General features: G+C 36.0%; 2 protein-coding genes across 10 annotated transcripts in view; one reads left to right on the plus strand and one right to left on the minus strand.

Moving 5' to 3' along the window:
* The window catches only part of Syt7 (Synaptotagmin 7), a 311,069-nt gene that overhangs the window by 65,442 nt on the left and 226,322 nt on the right, over positions 1 to 19,305 (plus strand). For 4 of the 9 annotated variants that reach the window (XM_066292671.1, XM_066292669.1, XM_066292675.1 and 1 more), the window contains exons 2-4: positions 461 to 677; positions 8,776 to 9,008; positions 9,655 to 9,672. In XM_066292671.1, coding sequence (XP_066148768.1) covers positions 576 to 677; positions 8,776 to 9,008; positions 9,655 to 9,672 — 353 coding nt within the window. In that variant the 5' untranslated portion in view covers positions 461 to 575. Of the gene's footprint in view, positions 1 to 460; positions 678 to 8,181; positions 8,663 to 8,775; positions 9,009 to 9,654; positions 9,673 to 19,305 lie in introns of those variants that run through there. The other 5 variants (XM_066292677.1, XM_066292678.1, XM_066292670.1 and 2 more) reach the window with 4 other exon arrangements.
* Positions 2,724 to 7,743, minus strand: Grip128 (gamma-tubulin complex component 5). The gene is made up of 12 exons (XM_066292642.1): positions 7,306 to 7,743; positions 6,866 to 7,258; positions 6,550 to 6,791; positions 6,314 to 6,500; positions 6,049 to 6,259; positions 5,694 to 5,994; positions 5,482 to 5,645; positions 5,119 to 5,422; positions 4,771 to 4,987; positions 4,423 to 4,717; positions 4,076 to 4,371; positions 2,724 to 2,901 (listed from the first exon to the last, which is right to left on the minus strand). The coding sequence occupies exons 1-12, from the start codon at positions 7,375 to 7,377 to the stop codon at positions 2,752 to 2,754; spliced, it is 2,832 nt and encodes a 943-aa protein (XP_066148739.1). The 5' UTR covers positions 7,378 to 7,743; the 3' UTR covers positions 2,724 to 2,751.

Genomic DNA, 19,305 nt, shown 5'->3' on the forward strand with positions numbered 1-19,305 from the left:
TTAATGTTATAGGGCAAGGTCAAGTCAACATAGATCTATTTTTGTGGCCCATTTTGTTCCAGTTTATTGAAGATTCATTCAATCCTTCAAAACAAATCTCAGCTAATAGAATTCTCGGTCTTATACACAAACAGTAAAAAGAGTTTTTCTTAATTTTCCTTCGCACTTGACCATGAGTATTTTTCATCGGTAAGAAATCAATTTAAAACCTACACAATTCGCACTACCTCAATAAAAGCGAAATGTTCCAAAGCAATGTAGAGTCTAGGTACGTTAAAAGGTTACTCATTGCCTCTGATTGTGACTCTTCCATTATACCTTCTGGAACGTTTTTGTTGGGAAGAGGGTCACAATTAATTTTGGACAAATATACGAGAATAAGAAAAACATGTTAAAACGTGTCTGGTTGGCAAGTTTAGACAGCTTTGAATTAACAACCCAATTTTTTTCCCTTCCGGAGGAAATTAGGAAGCTACATCTCAAATACATAAAAGACATTCATCTGCGCACACAATAAAGAACCATAAAGTGAAAGAAATAAAAGACTGGTTATAAGGGACTATTCAAGTGGAAATATGGTACATCTCGGACCGGGGCTCCAATACATTGCCGAGGGTGGTAGGGCGTATTTCGACCCCTCTAATCCCGACGATGTCGCAATTGAAGCAAAGAAAATTGTAAGTATTGTCGGTTTACTTTATTGCTGTTTTTATCTAAGCCTGTAGCCTGGGAAAATGTCGTGAAATGGTCCTTAATCATTCAGGGAAAATTGCTAAGACAATGCAAAAAACCATTGTCAAGCGCTCTTAAAAATTCATGATAATAAAATTGCCTTCGATGAGTGGCAGTTATGGGGTTTAGTGCCGGTTGACTTTTAGCATAGCGACTAAATTTTCGGAAAATCGCGGGAAGTAAAAACCAATCTAGATCTGAAAGAAATTATTAAGTACAATTAGCTTTAGATATCAGATTGATGAAGATCGAGAATTTGCAAATAAAATACTACCGTGTAAGATGGCAACGTCGCGTTCGGCATTTGTTTTTTGAAACGTGATCTGACGGTCTCGGCTTCATAGGAAAGTGCCACATGCCGGGTTGCCAGATGTAATAATAAAGATGAATTTTGGCTGTTTCGTAGAAAAAAATTAACGGTAACAATTATCGAAAAATGGAAATTATTTTAAGTCTTTAAGTTCATCGCAAATAATTGGTATTATGACCAATACTCATGACACAACGCACACATGAACATAAATTTACATGGAAAAAAATCAGATATGTAGCGGTACTAATTTTTACCTGTGGTGGCACCAATTCCTTTAGTCCGCTTCAAGACTACACATCTGTTAAATTATTTAAGCCATCGAAAAACAAACAATTTAATGAAATTACTTGAACATTCTTTAAGCATCCGAGCGTGCCTTTGCCCCGATCTCCTTTAAAAAAAAGAGGCAAAAATATTTCATACCTAAGTAAACCCCGTTTTGATTAAACAAGGAGATTGAGCGAGGTTATTCAATCCAGAGATGATTTAAGTCCTTGAGCTCCTCGCAGTTTAAGCTCTCGTTGGTTGGGAAAGCACGCCTACACAGCTTTCTCTGAAACATTAAAATATTTATGAGAGGAGATATTAAGCTCAATTTAGATTTATATTCAGGTCTTGAGGGGAACAAAAATATTAATAGTGACTGACTGAACCTGAAAAACTGAAGGAGCTAGGAAATTGGCTATTAAGTCCGCTTTATTTTTGATTTGAACTTTCATCATCGCGAACAAAGGGTGCAGAAACCTGCGAAATGCCCGTAAATTAAACTTTCGTTTCCCCATGGAAAATTAGAATTTCCCAGGGGTTTTGGTTCATAAATCTTATTTCCTATTTTCGTTTTCCATAAAGCGCTGCTGGAGGTGTAATTTTTATTTTTAAATCACCCACTTGCGAAGCGGCTTCTTCTAAATAAAAATCATACAAATTCAAAACCATTAAAAATAGAACAATAGCAGCTGCTGATAACCCCGGGAATTAATTACGCCACAATTTTTATCTAGCAACCTTCAAGGATTAAATTTAGTTCGTTGCGAAGTCGGAAAAAGAGGTTAAGGACTCCTGATAGAAATTTGCTGTTTCAATGGATTTCACGGTTGCAGCAGGCAGAAGGGCAACCTTCGATGTTAATGGGTCATTCGTGCACTTAAAGAAATTATATGGGAAGGGCAAACGCGAGATTAACATTTAGAAGCAGGGAAACTTACGTCCCGAATTAATTGGCACAAAAAACTCCACGTGAATTACCGAAAAAGTAAATTAATTTTTTTTCTGGACGAATTGAAATGTGAAATTCTTAAGTAAATATTTAAATTGGAGAATAGAGAGAGAATGGAATTCTGACGGAATGCCCTGTGTAATTTGAGTGAAGCGTGAAAAATTGCACTTGAGAAAGCCTGTTCTCTCTGGAATGTCAATATAATTCGATACAATTCCACGTAAAACCTCCCACCGAGTCTAGAGTTTTAAATTTTCTCTCATGTGCCCTGTTAGGTGAAGATAAAGTCGCGCCACTTAACGCATAGAGGAATTTGTAATAAAATACCATTCTGCGCAAAAAAAGCTTTAAATATACCACGAACTTATGTGTATGCCTCAAAGTATTTCCAATGAAACTGTGCCTTTAGGAATTAATCCGAAACTTTCAAGAGAGAGGTAAGAAAGATGAGTGCAATAAAAATAACGACAGGAGAACAAATCTATTAATTCTAACAATCATACTTATATACAGGAAAAATTGCAGGATTAATATCACGCTGAAATGTGTCATACATTTTATAACAAGAATCAATCAGTCCGGGCTTGGCAAGCTTCAGATCGTTCCACATGAGATTCAGCAATTTTATACAGCTTAAGATCTGAAAAGGGGAATTTCTGTTAAAAATTTTATTGATTCCTTTGAGAGCGAAATTTAATTAAATATATATCAAGAGGATGTAAGAGGAATATTAAGATTGACCACCCTGTAACTAACAAACTCCAAAATATCTGCACCTTATTATTCATCTTGTGAATCTATATTGAACTACTTGATTAGTTATTTAGGTACAATATGGTTCTCTCGATTGGGGGCTTATGTCGAATTGAACAAAATTTACATAAAGAAATTAAGTTTTGTTCAAGAAAATTTTATTTTTTTAATCTTTGAACTAACACATCAAATAGAGCTTTTTAAAGGTGACTTTACCGCAATAAATTTTGTAAAAAAAAACCATGACTTCTAACCCGGGACAGTAACGGATCTACTTTTCATGTCACATTTTAATTTACTTTTTGGCAGTACATTGAATTGTCTAATACGTGAGAGAACTTCCAAATGGCGTGAAATATGCTCTATCTGGAACACCGTACGAGTGTGTCGTCGAACAAAGGGCTCTAAATAACTTTTGTGCTATAAAAAAACATACGAGATTCTTTAAGGAAAACATAGTTAATACAGCGTAAGGATATGTATTTTCGGGCCAATGTACGTTGTACATCTAGAATTAGGCCTACAATTAGATTTAATTTGTACAATATTGACTACGTTTAACCATTAACGGGAAAGGAATAATTTGTCACTCCCAATTTTTAACCTTATCTACGCCAAATATCCGTTCGATAGTCGTGGTATGTTGTAAGTCGAAAAATTTCTATTTAGTTCCTAATTTTCCACTGAAATATTTCCTTTTGTGTACAGAAATAACGGACAAATAGAGTGGCTTTCTCTATTTTATGCGACTGACAATGTATACAAGTTGTGAAATATTGTTAAAGGGCCCACATCTCTCCGAGCTTGTTTGATACGCTGGTAAAAGGAAAAATCTATCACACGTGTCTTGTTTGGCGCTTCACTCTCGTCCAGAGACCGGAAAATAAGATGTACTGCAATTATTTGATGGAAAATTGCTTTCATCTATAAAAACTGATAAAAGTCAGGATATTCGTGAACACGTGAAGATACATTTTTTCGCTATTTTTTGCCTTTGTATGTGTAATAGATAAAAATTTTAATCACTGAAAAAACCATCCAAAGTCAACACAATTACATACATTACTGTTTTCATCCTTTCCCAACATTTGCCCTTGCAAATCCAGTATCGTCCGAGCCAAAGTCTTAATAAATTTATCATGAGGCGCGATTAAGGAATCCAGATCGTGCGCTTTTTCTAGCTGCAGCTGGAAATCAAGAACGGCCTTGGCGAAAACCAACCCAAACACGAAATGCTGCAGACTGTTCATTGCATTAATCAAACAGAATTTTAAGCGAATCATTTGGGCAATGGATCGGTTTTTAAGATTTGGTTTTACGGTTTTGCGAACCAAATCATCGGAGTTTGATCCCATATCTAGAAAAATACCATGACAAAATTCTTGTAGAGCCAAATGCCTGAAATTACCTGACAGAGACATATGGTTAAGCGTGTATAAGGCCCATTTAAGTTTCAGCAAAAACTGGAATATTCTATTGTAATGCTCTAAATGATCTCTGGTGATTATAACGTTCAGTGGCCAGGATATTTCGAAGTCGAGTCGTACAGAGCTGCAGAACTCCAATGAGTTTAAGTACCGAATAGGATGAGTGACTTGCACTGAACAGTTAAAGTAAAATTCCGGATATAAGTCCATAAAAATATCGTGCAGTTTGGAAGTGAGCCATACGTTATTTGGACGGTATTTGCTTGAGATTTCCGTCTAAAATATCGGATTTTAATGCTGTTCTTGTTCTTAAAAGGCATAATTGTAACCTGATTAAAAATGCTTCGGTAAAATGGAGATATAACGTCATCGAAGAATAAGTATAAGTGGTTGAGGAAATTGAACAATTTCTCTAGAAAATGATCTCGAACCAGCAAGTTTTTAACCAACAGTCCAGTTCCCGAAAACCTGTTTTCTATAATTTCCAATAAGATAGGTTCAAAAAAGTTTGTTTTGGGAAATAAGTGGGTTGTAGTTTTGGAAATTCTGAAAATGAAGCAAATAATTGACTTTAGTATTGTTCACTCATTAATCTGCGTTACTGAATAAACATTTTAAGAGTTAAAAATGTTTGAAGAACGTAAAGTTAGGAAAAAATCACTAATAATGTTGAAAACCTTTCATGTAAAGTGCTAACACTTTTCATTTCCTCCTGAGGTTTTCTAATGAAGAAATTCTCAAATGCAGCCATTAAAAATCCATCACTGATATCTATCATGTTATCAAGCCTCTGCAAATCTGGATTCGTACGGGGAACATCCGCCCCAATGACTGGGTATATGTAATCGGGTTCATCATTATTTTCAATTGAATCCGTGTTTGTCTTTAGTTCAGTACTGGCCTGCGATGAAGCTGTCCCTGTAGCGTTGAATTCCTCAATTTTTTGCAGAACTTTTTCTATAAATTCTTGGAAGATTGAGTCTAGAACAAGCACGTAACTCCTGAAAATTTTATTGAACAGTTTTTGGATTAACTATTACCTTTCAAGTTGACTGTATCATTGTGTTTACCCAAACACCTCAAAAAATTTACATTTTTCCCTATTTCCAAAACTCTCTGCAAAAATATCTTTAAAACCGAATTTCCTTTGCATTGCTCATCCACCTCTCCATTCACAATAAACTGCCCGTAATCCCCTTGTTGCCTGGAAATTTCCAAGCTGAATCTAGACCTCACTGAAAACAATCCTCACTTTTTAATCACAAATTCTCCACAAAAATCAGTTAAATCGTTCTTCATCAGCCACGACTCAGTAATATTTAAGTAAATATATAAGCTCTCCAAAAACAGAGTTAACTTCAAATCTTGTTCTTGCTTATCTGCAGCAAAATCCAGAGATTCATGTAGACGTTTTATGTAGGTAGCCGCACAGAAACAGGCAGATTTTTGAGTGGGATCTACTATTACTTCATCATGTATTCTTTTAAGGACTTCAGCTGGTTTTAGGATATTTTTCAAGTCATTGGCGAGGTTTATAAGTGTATATGTAGTTTCTAAAATATTTTGCAGTTATTATAAAATTGGTTTGAAATGGTGTCAAGTTCTACCTTGCTTTCTGACCTGATCTTCCAGATTGCATATTTGCTTATACACTGGGGTTAAAATGGCTCTAATACAGCTACAATAGCTTTGATATGTTCGAGGCACTAAGTCATTTTCCTCAAACAAATCTTTCTGAACTGAAACTTCAAACTTCCTGAAAAACTCCAGTAGTTCTATGTACGGAATGAATCCATTTAAATAAGTGTAAAAGGCGAACTGGAATAAGGAGTTTTTAAGTATAGAACAATGCTTCATTTCCGGTCAACTTACTGAGCGCACACTAGCCAAAGTAACATCTGGCCTCGGCCTAACAGTATTATGAACCAGCTCAAATGTTTTTGAGTTATGAGGGCGCCATAACTGCCATAAAATTTCTCTTATAACTATGTATTCAGAAATTATTGAGGGAGGTTTTAGGGGTATTAATCCTTGGACTTGGCTATTCACGAAATCCTCCCTAAGCATTGAAATAAGCGATGCAAATTAACTTACAAAATTCATTATACCATAAAATTCCAATATTGGCTTCTCTAAGCTGACTTTCAGGCTTCATAAAGCAATGTTCCTTTTTATACCAAGTATGCTGGATTGTGGCCATTAACTCAATTCGACTAGTCCGCAAGTTCAAAATGCATCTGTCTTCGTTAGTTTTAATTTGTATTGGTAGGGAGGAGTTTGAAAAATCAGCTGAAGATGCAGCTAGTTCTGGAGTTAAATCATTGCCAAAGCTTTCAAGAGAATCATCATCCTAAGGATAGAAAAAGGATTTTTTATTTAGTATAAGAATTCAGTTAATTCAGCAGTAGTCACAACTGAACTTACACTTGATTCATTGAAATGTGAATTCCATTGCTCCATGCCTTCATTCAAATAAGCCCCCCAGTCAATTACTTCTTCCTTTTCACCTCTTGTCGGAACAAACACTTCCGGATGATTTAAAAAATGCGTTGTTGGCGATTTTGAGAGACACAACAAGAACTTTATTAAACTGAACCTGTTCATACTGTCAGGCTCAGTCTGGGCTGCTGAAGTATACGTTTCATAGGCTCTGGTTAAGGCAGTGGCTTGCCTTGGAAAGCCATGGAAGCAGAACTTCTCACACATACTGTTAACATTGTCATCAACATTTCTCTTGTCTACGAAGTGCGTTGTGCCTGATTTCTTCAATTTCACAGTGAAATATTTTAAAATGTGTTTAAATTGCTGAGTATTTTCCTGAAATATCTAGAGTAGTTGGAGTTGTTGTTTGAGGTTAAACTTACTTCAAAGCCTGATATTTCGTGGATGAGGTCTTTGAGCAGGCTGGCAATGTTTGCAGAAAGATCTCTGGACATTTTCGTGCTGAGTTCTGTGTTTTCTTATTTGCAAAATCATGAAATATTGAATTTTTAACTAAAATTATATTAAGTGACATTCAAACGTTTATCCAAAATTTAAAATAACAATGTGACGTTGTCAGTTTGCATAGCTAAAGCTGATTTTAATCAGGTTTTGAGGTCAACAACAACATATCATGAGAGATAGTGCATTAATAATTGTTGCAGAGTTAATATTTTTAATAATAAAAGAAACGGTTACTTTCAAGTGTTTCAATTATGTTTTTACATCTAGTTTTATCAATCATATTTTCATATAATTTTGCAAGTTCAACTTTTATTGGACAATCTGGCAACAAACGGCATTAACACTGTCATATGTGCAAAAATAATTTTTATGAAATAGACCGTAACGTATTGGTTACCTTGAATAATCTCATATGATAGACAAGAATACATACTACACTACATAATCGTCCTAAAATAAGTACTTGAGGCGTCTAAACGCGTTCGATACACTAAAAATAAAATAAATATACTACAGTTATGCAACCAAACCAACGAAATGAGGTGTTATGGGTTGCGCGCGATCCTAGTTTATTGATTTTCTTTTAGAAGAATGGCGATGGTTGGAAGAAGAGTGGGGGGAAGTTATGACGTACGAAGTGCTACGAGGGTTGATTAATTAATATATAGTTTTCAAATATTAGGATTGTTGAAATGATGATACGTATGAAGAATTACAAAATGTTTATTTCCACAACAGGTGGTGCATAGATAGTGCGTAGGTAATTCATTATTATTGACTTACGAGTTTGCATTAGCTGGTGGAATCTTCATGATTAATTCCATTCTATTTTAAGCAAAAAAATGTCTATAAAAAATGGTATTATTTCCAGTATATCGATCGATCATGATCTTATACATCGCTTGCACGCAATTGAAAATTCTATATTTTCAATCCTCGAGTAATACGGAAAAATAATGAGCGGAGCGCTATTAAGGCATGCCTTGAATTTCTGCCTTAATTTGTTTTGTTTACATCATCCATTATGATAATATTCATTAAAATTTAGCATTCCCTATACTACAATTTGGTCGACCTGCCTAATGTGCCATTGAAATGTAAATGAGGTCTGATTGCATATATCTATAACTGTGTAAGGAGAATTAAGTATGTAAAAGTACATACGACTTTTCTTCTTCAATAAACAGTGTAACATATGATATGAACTTTGAGTGGCGCGTTATAGTTTTAATAATAAAGTAACATAAAATGTACTGTGTGCAAAAGTTAAAACAGGTATGCGATGAAAATGTCTTCGGATTAGTTGAAATCTAGGAGGAAATCGGGAAATCATCTGAAGAAACAACATTTTCTAATTATTTCTGGTATATTTTACTTTTTTTTTTCAGTTAATGATGGAGAAACGGGACGTAGTCCTCACAGCTGTCTTCTCCTCAATAGCTGCCCTCATCCTCCTTGCAGGCGCAGGTGCAGCTTGCTACTTCTTTCAAAAAAGGGGTCGCAAGCGTGAGGAAGAGGACGAGGAGGCGGAAGGAGGTCGCATCGCAGTCGAGGATAAGAAATCCAAACTCAATGGATTTCTTAGCTTAAAGACACCTTTGATATCGACGAAAACTCTGGGGTAAGTACGCAATTGAATTTGGGCTAAACTGAGGAATTTGCCACGAGGCGGCGCTGGTGGAAAATCAATACCAGCTTGGAGCTTTTCATAAGGGGGGGGCGGTAGTTGTGTTTGACCTTCGTGGCGTCATCTATCGCTGGCTTGTTCAGAGAAAAGTGAGGTTCAATAAGAGGCCCAAAAATCGTTACAAAAATAGTCATATGTTAGTTTTTCTTTTGAAAATCCGTGATGCACCTCTGTGAAAAGGAAGAATGTGAGGTCGTCTCAATTTTGATATGACATGACTATCGGTTCTCCCCAGTTTGTCGCTTCAAACCGAAAATGTATTCACCTCGAAATTCTGGCAAGCGATAACCGATATTTCGGTTGAAATTGCGGGGTTATATCGTTACATTTCTGCCTTGGGCAGGTATTAAACTATCGCTGTTAAACAGATCGACTTGCTAAATGGGTATTTTAGAGCCCTTATCTATCCCCAAGCCTGACGACAGTAACTTGCACCAAAAATTTGACTTTTAAATGCGCTATACAATCTACAGTTTGCTTTTTCTTTTTTCGAGACAACTTTGCACCTGTCCTACATTTCTCTTTTCAGCATATTTCACCTCCACCGCAATAACTAATACCTTTCTTTCTAACTTTGCAGCATCGCTAACACAATCAGGTAACTCGCAATGTCGGTGTTATAGATTTGTACTTTTGTGGTCGTCATGTGTGTTTTAAGTGTTTTTATTTTTGGTGTGTTAACTGTTTTAGTATAATGGAATCTGTGTATAGAATGAAGTGAGTGTTAAAATGCGACGTTTTTATTCACGTACTTCATTATTCGAAGTAACAGACAAAAGAAAATTTCATCAGTACAATGACTGCATCAGGGTCGCTTTATTGCATTTTCCGCATTTCCATTTCCGCATTTGCGATTGATGAAGCCTTGTCTGAAAAATTGGACTTGAAATCCGATTGTGGTTTTCGAGCCATTTGGTGTTATCATACACTAACCAGATCAAATATGCAAACGGCTATCTGCATGGAGCAAGGTTTGAAATTCAAATTAACGGACACCATGCTAATCCAATAAATTCGGCCATTAATTAGAATTGTAAAATTAATTTATAAACGAAATTTCGTATAACTGCCTGGATTTTATGGAAATAAATGGAGCGACACGCGACATCCATGTCGCTCGCAACCAGCTTCAGGTTTCATAAATCATAATATGTTTTAAACGAATTTCTGAAATATCGCTATAACTTTAAACTGAACAAGTTATCTGCGGTTTTGGGCGAAATGGAGAATGTTCGATAAAATAACGTAATACCGCTATTGAGAATTTTGAGAAGAATTTTGATTAATTCTTTTCGTTGCATGGTACATCCCCCTTTCCTTTGAACCGTTTTCAGCAAGCGCCCTGAAGGGCACTTTATCCTAATTTGCTCATCCTACCCGCAGATTTAACCCTCAGAGAGGTTGCAACGCCCCATTTTTCGCGTGTCTCCGAGGCAATCGATGCTCCCAAATGTTGTAAATTCCTATCCCAAAATCCTAACATTTAATAAAAGCCATGTCCAGGCATACGATGGCTCATATACGACAAATTCCTGAAAATACTGTGAATGTTGGCTTAAAAACGAATTTTGTAAATTATTTTAAGCCCTTATTGCCTGAAGCACTGTTGAAATTAGCCAGCCGGGATGCTTGATTTCTGTTGTTAATTTAATATAAGCACTGCCACTCCCTTTGGGGTGGATCTGACTGTTAACGACTTTAGGATAACTGGATCATCTAGTGAAATTTATGTGAAATTCCCTTGATCCTAATACCTATGATATGTGGGCAATTTCAAAACAAAGAAGTTGCGGAAAGGGCGTATGTAAATTTCGTCCCGAGGGTGCGCTACATTTAAATACATTTTCAGGAATTTCCCGAAACCCACAAAAGTTAGAAAAGATGGAATGATTTCCAGAAGTTGATAACCATTTGCAATTTCAAACACTTAACAATTTAATGCATCTGTCAGTTTGTTAATAAGTACATTTTATTAACACACTAAAAATGATAAAATTAAGTCTTCACACTACTTGGATTAACATGTTTTTTGATGTAATACAGCTCTCTAGAAGCTGAAATTTCCATATCTTCTTACATGCTAATTTTACCATACATGTGGTGGAAAAGCTCCCTTGTGTGGCGGATGTTATTTAATCAGTGGGTTTTTGATTGGATAAATTTTCTAGGGACCAATTTTACCCACTGTTTCTGTTTCAAAGTAATATCTACCTAATTGTTATTGGAATGTCTCTAGGTTTTCTTAAATCGAAGACAAATCAGACCTCAAGAGGTTTAGGCCCTCTGGTTGTTAGCTAAACTGGACCGAAAATTAATTGTAATTTTTCAGTTTCAGCTATTTAAGACCTATCTCTTGTCGCAAAACTTCGGATAAAGTAGCAGATAATTGTATACTTTTTTTTTTATTTTTCCACGGTTCAAAAATTCATTACTGCTGGGAATTATTAAGGAAATTGATTTGTGCGCGTGATGTTTGCGCTTGATTTTTATTGCATAATGTGGATTATAAAACCTCTTTGATTGTCTCGAGGTGCTTTAAATTGAAGGTGCCTTGAGAAACATTCCCGAGGTTCCGAAACCGCAAATAAAGTATTCTGAGTTAGATAGGATTCGTAACGGTCGATTAGAACTAAAAAAACAGCTCAAAATTTCACAAAAACTTGTCTGAGGGCGAGGTGGGGAAAACCACCATATAACTGTGTTAAAAGTGGAAACATGGCTTTAATTCGAAACCCTCTTGAACTTTCCCACGTGCCAATTTTAATCCACAATTTCCCTATTTGTTAAGGAAACAAGAAACTTTTCCTTTTAGAACAGGAGAGATAAACTCTGCAACATTTGAGATTAAAATGTATTATCTTTGACCCACTAGGAAATTAAGAATTTTTGCCAAGGAATGTGGCCTTTGAACTGCTTGCCCTTGATTACTTCCAACGTTCTATTCCCCATGCGTGCATGAGTTTCGATACAATCGGGGTAAACTAGGATTGCTTCGTATAGACGGGCACATAGCAACTAGGGATAAGTATAATTATCTCATTACTCATGAATTAATTGGATCAAGTGTTATTAGAATCTTGGCAAATTGGTGAATGTGTGCGTACGAGGAATTTTTGTGATACTTCCCCATGATAAAGTCATTTGGTAATTTGAGGGCAAAAGATACATTGTAGAGTTCTAAAATATGAATTCGTGTGATTCGATGATACGGAGGCGAGAAATCGGACGGAATATTTGAAAGAGCAAATTTTGGAAGTTAGCTTAAATTATCCTGAGGAGAGGCGGTATGAATTTTTAGTCAATATTGGAGTTGTGGCACGATGGATTTAAATAAATCGGTAATTAATCAATAATACTGTATTTTTACGCTCCCGTTCATCTCGTATTTCGTTGAATCTATCACGCATCAAAAATTCATTAATGGGCTTTTTTACAAAACAATTTACCAGATAATTTAAGCTTTTGGCTGAGGCAGTCTTATTCAATTTACTATAACAATTTACATTCCAACTTCTCTAATACTATTGTTAAACTCTCTAGGATAGAATGGAAATATGCATAATTTGAGACGGTATGATACACAGATCTCTGTTCATTAATCATTCGTGAAGGTTCCGGGTGGGAACTAATAACTCATCCGGATTTTTGGGCGAGGTTTAAGGGTGGGGATTTTATTTCTTTTATTTCCATGCGAAATGAATAATAACCAGATGCACGCCAACTTTTGGTAAAAGTTTGTTTTATTGATGACGTTTTTTTTCATACAATTTGAGTGCAGCAACTGCTTATTTACAAAAATATTCAACTTATTTTAAGAGCTGGAAAACCCTTTCGTAGCTGACAAATATCCTCGTAGTACTGGTACTTCTGTAATCTTGACTTATTGACTGTTGTCTGCGCATCTCGAAAACGGGTTGAGACTCAAATGTAAACGCTAGGTTGATGTAACAGGAACAGCTGAAATTTTGCTCAAAACATCCATGAAATATGATCAAAATTGATTTGTTTCGGTCTCTTAAACCATTCTTTCCCATTACTGAAAACCAATTTCGTTGGTATGTATTTGCATTGATCAGAACCGGGATCATATGGCGAATTGGAATATTTACATAGGTCTACTATTATTCGAATCTTCAAAATCGCCTTATAGGAAATTGGGTATCCCAAAGGGTAATGTCGTATGTTGCGACTTAACTAAAAGGCTCGTAGGAGCATGGGAGGCACGAAAATATTGTCATTGCTACATATAAAATGGAAGTTTCCACTGTTACGTTCTCGCAAACACGTGACAACTGGAGCGTATTTTGTAACGTCTCAGTGGAAATATTCATTTGTTCCAGTTTGCCCAATAGTTCGGCAAACAAGGAATATTTACCATTCTCACACATTTCCCTTGGAGAGTTTTCCATTCGGCAGTTTATGAGGTTGCGGCATGATCTCTTACCAAATAGTTTAATTCTTCTGTTCGCTACGAAACGATGAAAGCTCTATCGCCTTATGAGTAAATTTTCTCTCCTTAGAATTGTCTTTCAAAGCTCATATTAAGCAGCTTCTGAAATTGCCTAAAACGTGAAAGGAGAATAAAAATTCATACCTATAACTTTCAATTTTAACCACATATTTTGCCTCACTTTTCACGTCCCTTACCTACATGCAGGTAGGATTATTCTCTATCAAGCTTTACTATGTACCTTTTGCCCTAAAGCTGCCAAGTAGATTCATTATGGGAAAGTATCACAAAAATCTTCAAATGCGCATTCACCAATTTACCAAGATCCGACTAACAGCTTAACCCAATTAGTTGATAAATGAGGAGGTAATTACAGTTATCCCTTTACTGTGTGCCCTTCCATCCGAAGAAAACTCAGTTTAACCCAGTTACAACGAAACTCGTGTATGCATGGAGGATGGCAACTTAGGGATTTCCGAGAGCGAGAGGGGGAAATTCAAAGGACACATTCCTTAATTTGCTCAGCAAAAAGCTTTAATTTTATATAGGGTTGAAGATGATACATTTTTATCTCAGATGTCAAAGAGTTTATCTCTCCTGTACTGAAGGGAAAAGTTCCTTATTTCTCTCGCAAATAGGGAAATTGTGGGTTAGAAATGGCACGTGGAAAGTTCAACAGAGTTTCAAATTTAAGCCATGTCTTTATTTTTAAGGCTTTAAAACACAATTGTGTGATAGCTTTTCTAGGTTCCAATCAAATTTAATTATTATGAGCGTGAAGTTTCAAAAAAATTGTCAGTGGCAGTACTTTCGAAATTTTTGATAAATTTTCGAAATTTTTAGAAATATCAAAAAATTTTCAGTTACTGTTTCTCGCCCTTTTGACACTTTCTAAGATCATTTTCAACCATTTGACATTCTTTCAGGATTCAATTTTCATTATTGAAACCTAAATTTTTTAAATTCTCCCTGTCCTAATCCGAGCTCAATCAGGGTGCGTTTCAACCTTTAGAAAAGAAGGTTCTGTTGCGCCCTGAACTATGGAGATAACTTTCATGGTTTCGTCATGCTTTTTGGTTTTAATTTTAAGTTCAATTTAAACCAAGATGCATTTTAAGCATTTCTCTGCATTAGCTTGAGCTTATTAAAAATTGCGGTAGGGGCTGTAGACTCGAATCGAGCAGTACATGATATTTTTTATTGCCACGAGGAAAATTGTCAAAAGACGCCCGAACTGGTGTTTAGGTGGCTGAGTAGTGTGGGATTCCCCGAAGCCCCGAGTTGTTGAAAACCTCGGTATGAAAGAACCCTCTCCGACTTCGGATCTGTCCCTGAAGGATATATCGGCGAGGATTGCGAGTACTGTGCCACTCGTTTTCTGCTCACCTTTTGTGTTTTTAGAATATTTACTGTCTCTTCGGGTCATTTCGGTTGTGTTTTACTTCTTTTCGCCCTTCGTGAATTGAAAGGACCTTTGTGATGGCTTCGCACCTCTCCACTCTTCCTCCTTCCAATCACTTTGTCTATGCCCTTCTGGCTCCGCATTCTCTTGTTACAAATCCTGACCTATACATCCAACAGAAATGTCTACTTTTTTTTCGGCAATGGAAATTATTCCTGCATGTTTGTGTTTTTCCATGAAAATTTCTATTTACGTTGTTGCGTTCATACCTGTATGGCCGTCTTTGGGTATTTGGTTCCTTCGTGATTTCCTCCGGACCTTTTATGTTTTTGCCCCCAAGGGCGGGTTTCTGATGATGCACTCGGTCGTTTCTTTGGCAGCCCCGTGTCGAGACACTCTTCGGTGTTACCTATTGAACATCCGTCTGTTCCCTCTCTCTCCCTCGATCGGGACTGGTTTCTCGAACTCAAGGGAGGAGACATCCAGAGGTCATCAAGTGGAGGTGTGGATTAGTCTTTGATTTCCACTGTGTGAAATCTAGATAATTCCAGGCATTTTCCCAACTTTCAGTATACTGACGGTACCAATTTCATCGATTGATTTAGATTTTTTCTGTGTTTAAAATATTGTTTTGGTGCGACACCAAACGACGGGAAAATCGTTCAATTTGGGTTGATTTTGGGAGGAATTGTGTTATGTAGGGCACTAAATTAGCGACGGGAGCAGAGAGTTTAATCTCGTCTATTTCTAAGCATAAATCGAATTCACATTAATATTTTGCTGCAACCTGTTCTTTCCCAGCAGATAAAGGATGAAATAATTATTTTTAATTTAAAATTTTCCTGCAAATTGCAGATAAGCGAGGAGAAAGTTAATTTAAAAGCTGTCCCTGACAAGTCGGTACACTAAAGCAAATAAAGAAAATCGAGGAGGACTTTCCCTTGGAAATTTCCTTTGCCGTTCATTTACGGTGCTTTGGAAAATCGACTGACTCTTTACCAAGAGCGTCCCTATTAGAACGTCCGATAAACGGCAAAGTTAATATTGAAATTTTGGTTTTTATCTCTCTTATGAATAATTTGTCTCTTCATCATCTGGAGGTGAATTGTCCCAAATTGCGTAAAAGGGGAAAGTTAGTAAAAGTGTCTTTACTGTGCGCTCCCCGATTTCTCCCATTTCAGCCCCTAAGTGCACAAAATCCATCTAAGTAATTACCATGGCATTCAGCAACGTAACACAATGCTGCCCATTTTGCTCTCTTTGTAGTTCCGAATGTATTTTAATTTGCATCCATCAACCTGCTTCCAGAAGATCAAAAATGTACGTCATTATCTGGATACTCCATAGCGGTCATTTAGACTGAATTCCCATTGGGCGCAAATTAAAAGGGCTCACAGGGAACGGACCGTGTATGGAAAGTTCGTTCAATTAAGAGCTCAGTTGACTTTGACCGGTTCCATTGGGGAATATACAGCGTATGTAAAAAGTATTAAATTATTTATCACTTTCACAAATTCAATATTTAGAAACAGTGCTTAAACACGTATGATTTCGCTTGAAAAAAGCATTTAATGCGTTACTTTCGATGTTCAAATTTCTCCCCTTCGTACGTCTACCCCTAGGAACTTTATTTTCAAATGGAAAGGTACCCATTGTAGTATATCACGTGAAAGGTAATTGAATAAGGATTAAAACGGTTTACGCAGAACTACAATTGTACCTAGAATTTCCATAAAAAAGGATAAAGTTTATATCTTAAAAAGAGTAAAAGTTTCCTTCCTATCCTAGGTAGATAAGCGATTCTTATTTTACTTAGAAGGAGAGTGGAAAAATGACAATAAGACGTAGAAATTCCGAATCGTCTTCAATGTAAACAATTTTTTAGATATACAATATTTTGATTTCACAGAATTCACTGGTAGCTGAATGCAGTTGCTAGGCATCTGCTACAGTTCTAATATGAAATAAATGTATCGTTTATCTGAGAAGCAAAGAATCGAGATTTTAATTTTTTTTTTTAGTGTAGATATCGCAAAAGCACTTCCGAAGGCGTGGGTCTCGTATTTAACGAGAAATATTCAGACCCACTTATTGATAGGGGTGTACTTTGTCGAATTAATAAGAAATTTCAACAAACCCGAAGTGTGAAAATTGCTCCAAAATGTGGAAGAGCAGCAACTGGTGGCGATAAAGCACTAGATATTCCTCTATTTATCGATGAAAATCCCATATAATCTACCAGAAGACTTGTCGATGAATTTGATGTATCGGTAAAATCAGTAAGCAATCTTTTAAAACGAGAAAAATTTCATTCATACAAAATTTCCCTCACCCAGGGATTGACGCCTGAAGACTTTGATCGCAGAATGAAATTTTATGAATTGATGAAAGCAAAAAGGCATTCAGGACAATGGATTCTTTTCTAGAATTTTATTTTCTGATGAAGCAGCGCTTTGCTCAAATGGATTTATTTATTGACGTCATTATCGCTACTGGTCTACAGACAATAGTCATTGCGTGCAGACTCCGCATACACAACATCCGTAAAAACTCAATGTAGGGATGGGTGTAATCGGCCATCAGTAAAACGGTCTATTTCTTATTGAGGGACACTTAAACAACGCATTATATTTGCATTTATTACAAAACGAAATATACAGGGCGTTCCAAATCAAAGTGCAAATATTTTAACCATGGTTTCTACTAATGAAATTAACAAACACGTATTTTTTCTTTTTGTCTAAAAGTCTGTCGTTTAAGTTCTAGAGCTCTTTAAATATGGGGCCCCATTTGGATAAAATAATTTGTGTTGGAAGAGCCCTTCGACGGATTGTCATGAAATTTGGCGTACAAGCATTTTTCGATTGTAGCAGTTCACAAATTAAAAAATGAAATATACAGCTTTGCCATAACATAGATATAAGGGCCGGACTATGAATGTAGGGGCCCGTATTTATTTAACCGTTAAATATTTCGATCAAGTGATTACATTACTCGATTGTACCTTTCATTTAGAAACTTTTTTGTCTTTTGGAGATTTTTTACAGAATGCGTCGTTTTCTCGTAGTAGTTATTTTAAAGCGTTTTTCATCTTCCTCGGATTAGACCGTGTCTGCCTAAAATTATTTATTGATTTATTTGAAACAAAATAATAAAGAAGAATGAAGTTATACGCTACAAAAATTGTTCAAAGTGACCACGAGTTTCTGGACTTTCTTTAAATGATAAGGGCACTTATCTCATACAAATATCGGGCACATATCTTACTCATAACACCCTTTGAATACTACTTTTTGGGATTACTAAATCATGCTCAGCATTTCTTAAACTACTAATTTTATTATCCTCAAAGTAATTGAATATTTCTTGCTCATCATCTACCCCATAATGCTTAATATTATGATTTTCTCCTCGTTGAGGAGCGAAACTACCAAATTCCCTCAATCTGATATGAACATTTGTAAACGTTCTTGCATTTGGAAGTCGTCGATTAGGTTATCACTAATGGTAGAGAACTCTAGCTCTATGAGCATTTTGTCTGCACTCACTTTAAATCAAGTGAATATCAGCATACTCGGGATCGCTAAACGGAAGAGCCATTATAAAACAAATAAAAATTAATTTTTATGTTATTTTATAATTAAATATGGCAATTAGAACATTAACGAGTAATACCTACTGCTAGTTGACCACAATATGCCAGAAAATGACAATCAGAATGATTTTTTTGACAGGGAAAATGATGTGGCTATTCGAGCCATGGTCCACTTAATATCAACAAATTCCTGCAACAAAAAGGCGTAAAATTTGGAATTGCTACCACTAGAAAACGACGCATTCTCCGAAAAATCTCCAAACGACAAAAAAGTTTCTAAATGAAAGGTACAATCGAGTAATGTAATCACTTGATCGAAATATTTAACGGTTAAATAAATACGGGCCCCTATATTCATAGTCCGGCCCTTATATCTATGTTATGGCAAAGCTGTATATTTCATTTTTTAATTTGTGAACTGCTACGATCGAAAAATGTTTCTACACCGAATTTCATGACAATCCGTCGAAGGGCTCTTCCAACACAAATTATTTTATCCAAATGGAGCCCCATATTCAAAGAGCCCTAGAACTTAAACGACAGACTTTTAGACAAAAAGAAAAGATACGTGTTTGTTAATTTCATTAGTAGAAACCATGGTTAAAATATTTGCACCTTGATCTGGGACACCCTGTATAGCTCCATCTATCGCTATAATTTTTCCAGGCGAGACGGAGGAACAAGTAGCGAATAATATTTGGTTCCAAGAAAGTAGTGCACCATCACATCATGCTATGGCTATACATGAGCACCGCGATGAGATTATTCTCTCAAGATGGATCGG

This window comes from Euwallacea fornicatus, chromosome 18 (assembly GCF_040115645.1).
Source record: "Euwallacea fornicatus isolate EFF26 chromosome 18, ASM4011564v1, whole genome shotgun sequence".
NCBI lineage: Eukaryota > Metazoa > Arthropoda > Insecta > Coleoptera > Curculionidae > Euwallacea > Euwallacea fornicatus.

Excerpts from the sequence above, each read along its gene's own strand:
- Grip128 (XM_066292642.1), bottom strand. The coding sequence starts at position 7,377 with ATGTCCAGAGATCTTTCTGCAAACATTGCCAGCCTGCTCAAAGACCTC. Across the intron at positions 6,792-6,865 it reads CACATTTCAATGAATCAAGT|GATGATGATTCTCTTGAAAG; the intron begins GTAAGTTCAGTT and ends TTCTATCCTTAG. Across the intron at positions 5,423-5,481 it reads TGATACAGTCAACTTGAAAG|ACTCAATCTTCCAAGAATTT; the intron begins GTAATAGTTAAT and ends TGCTTGTTCTAG.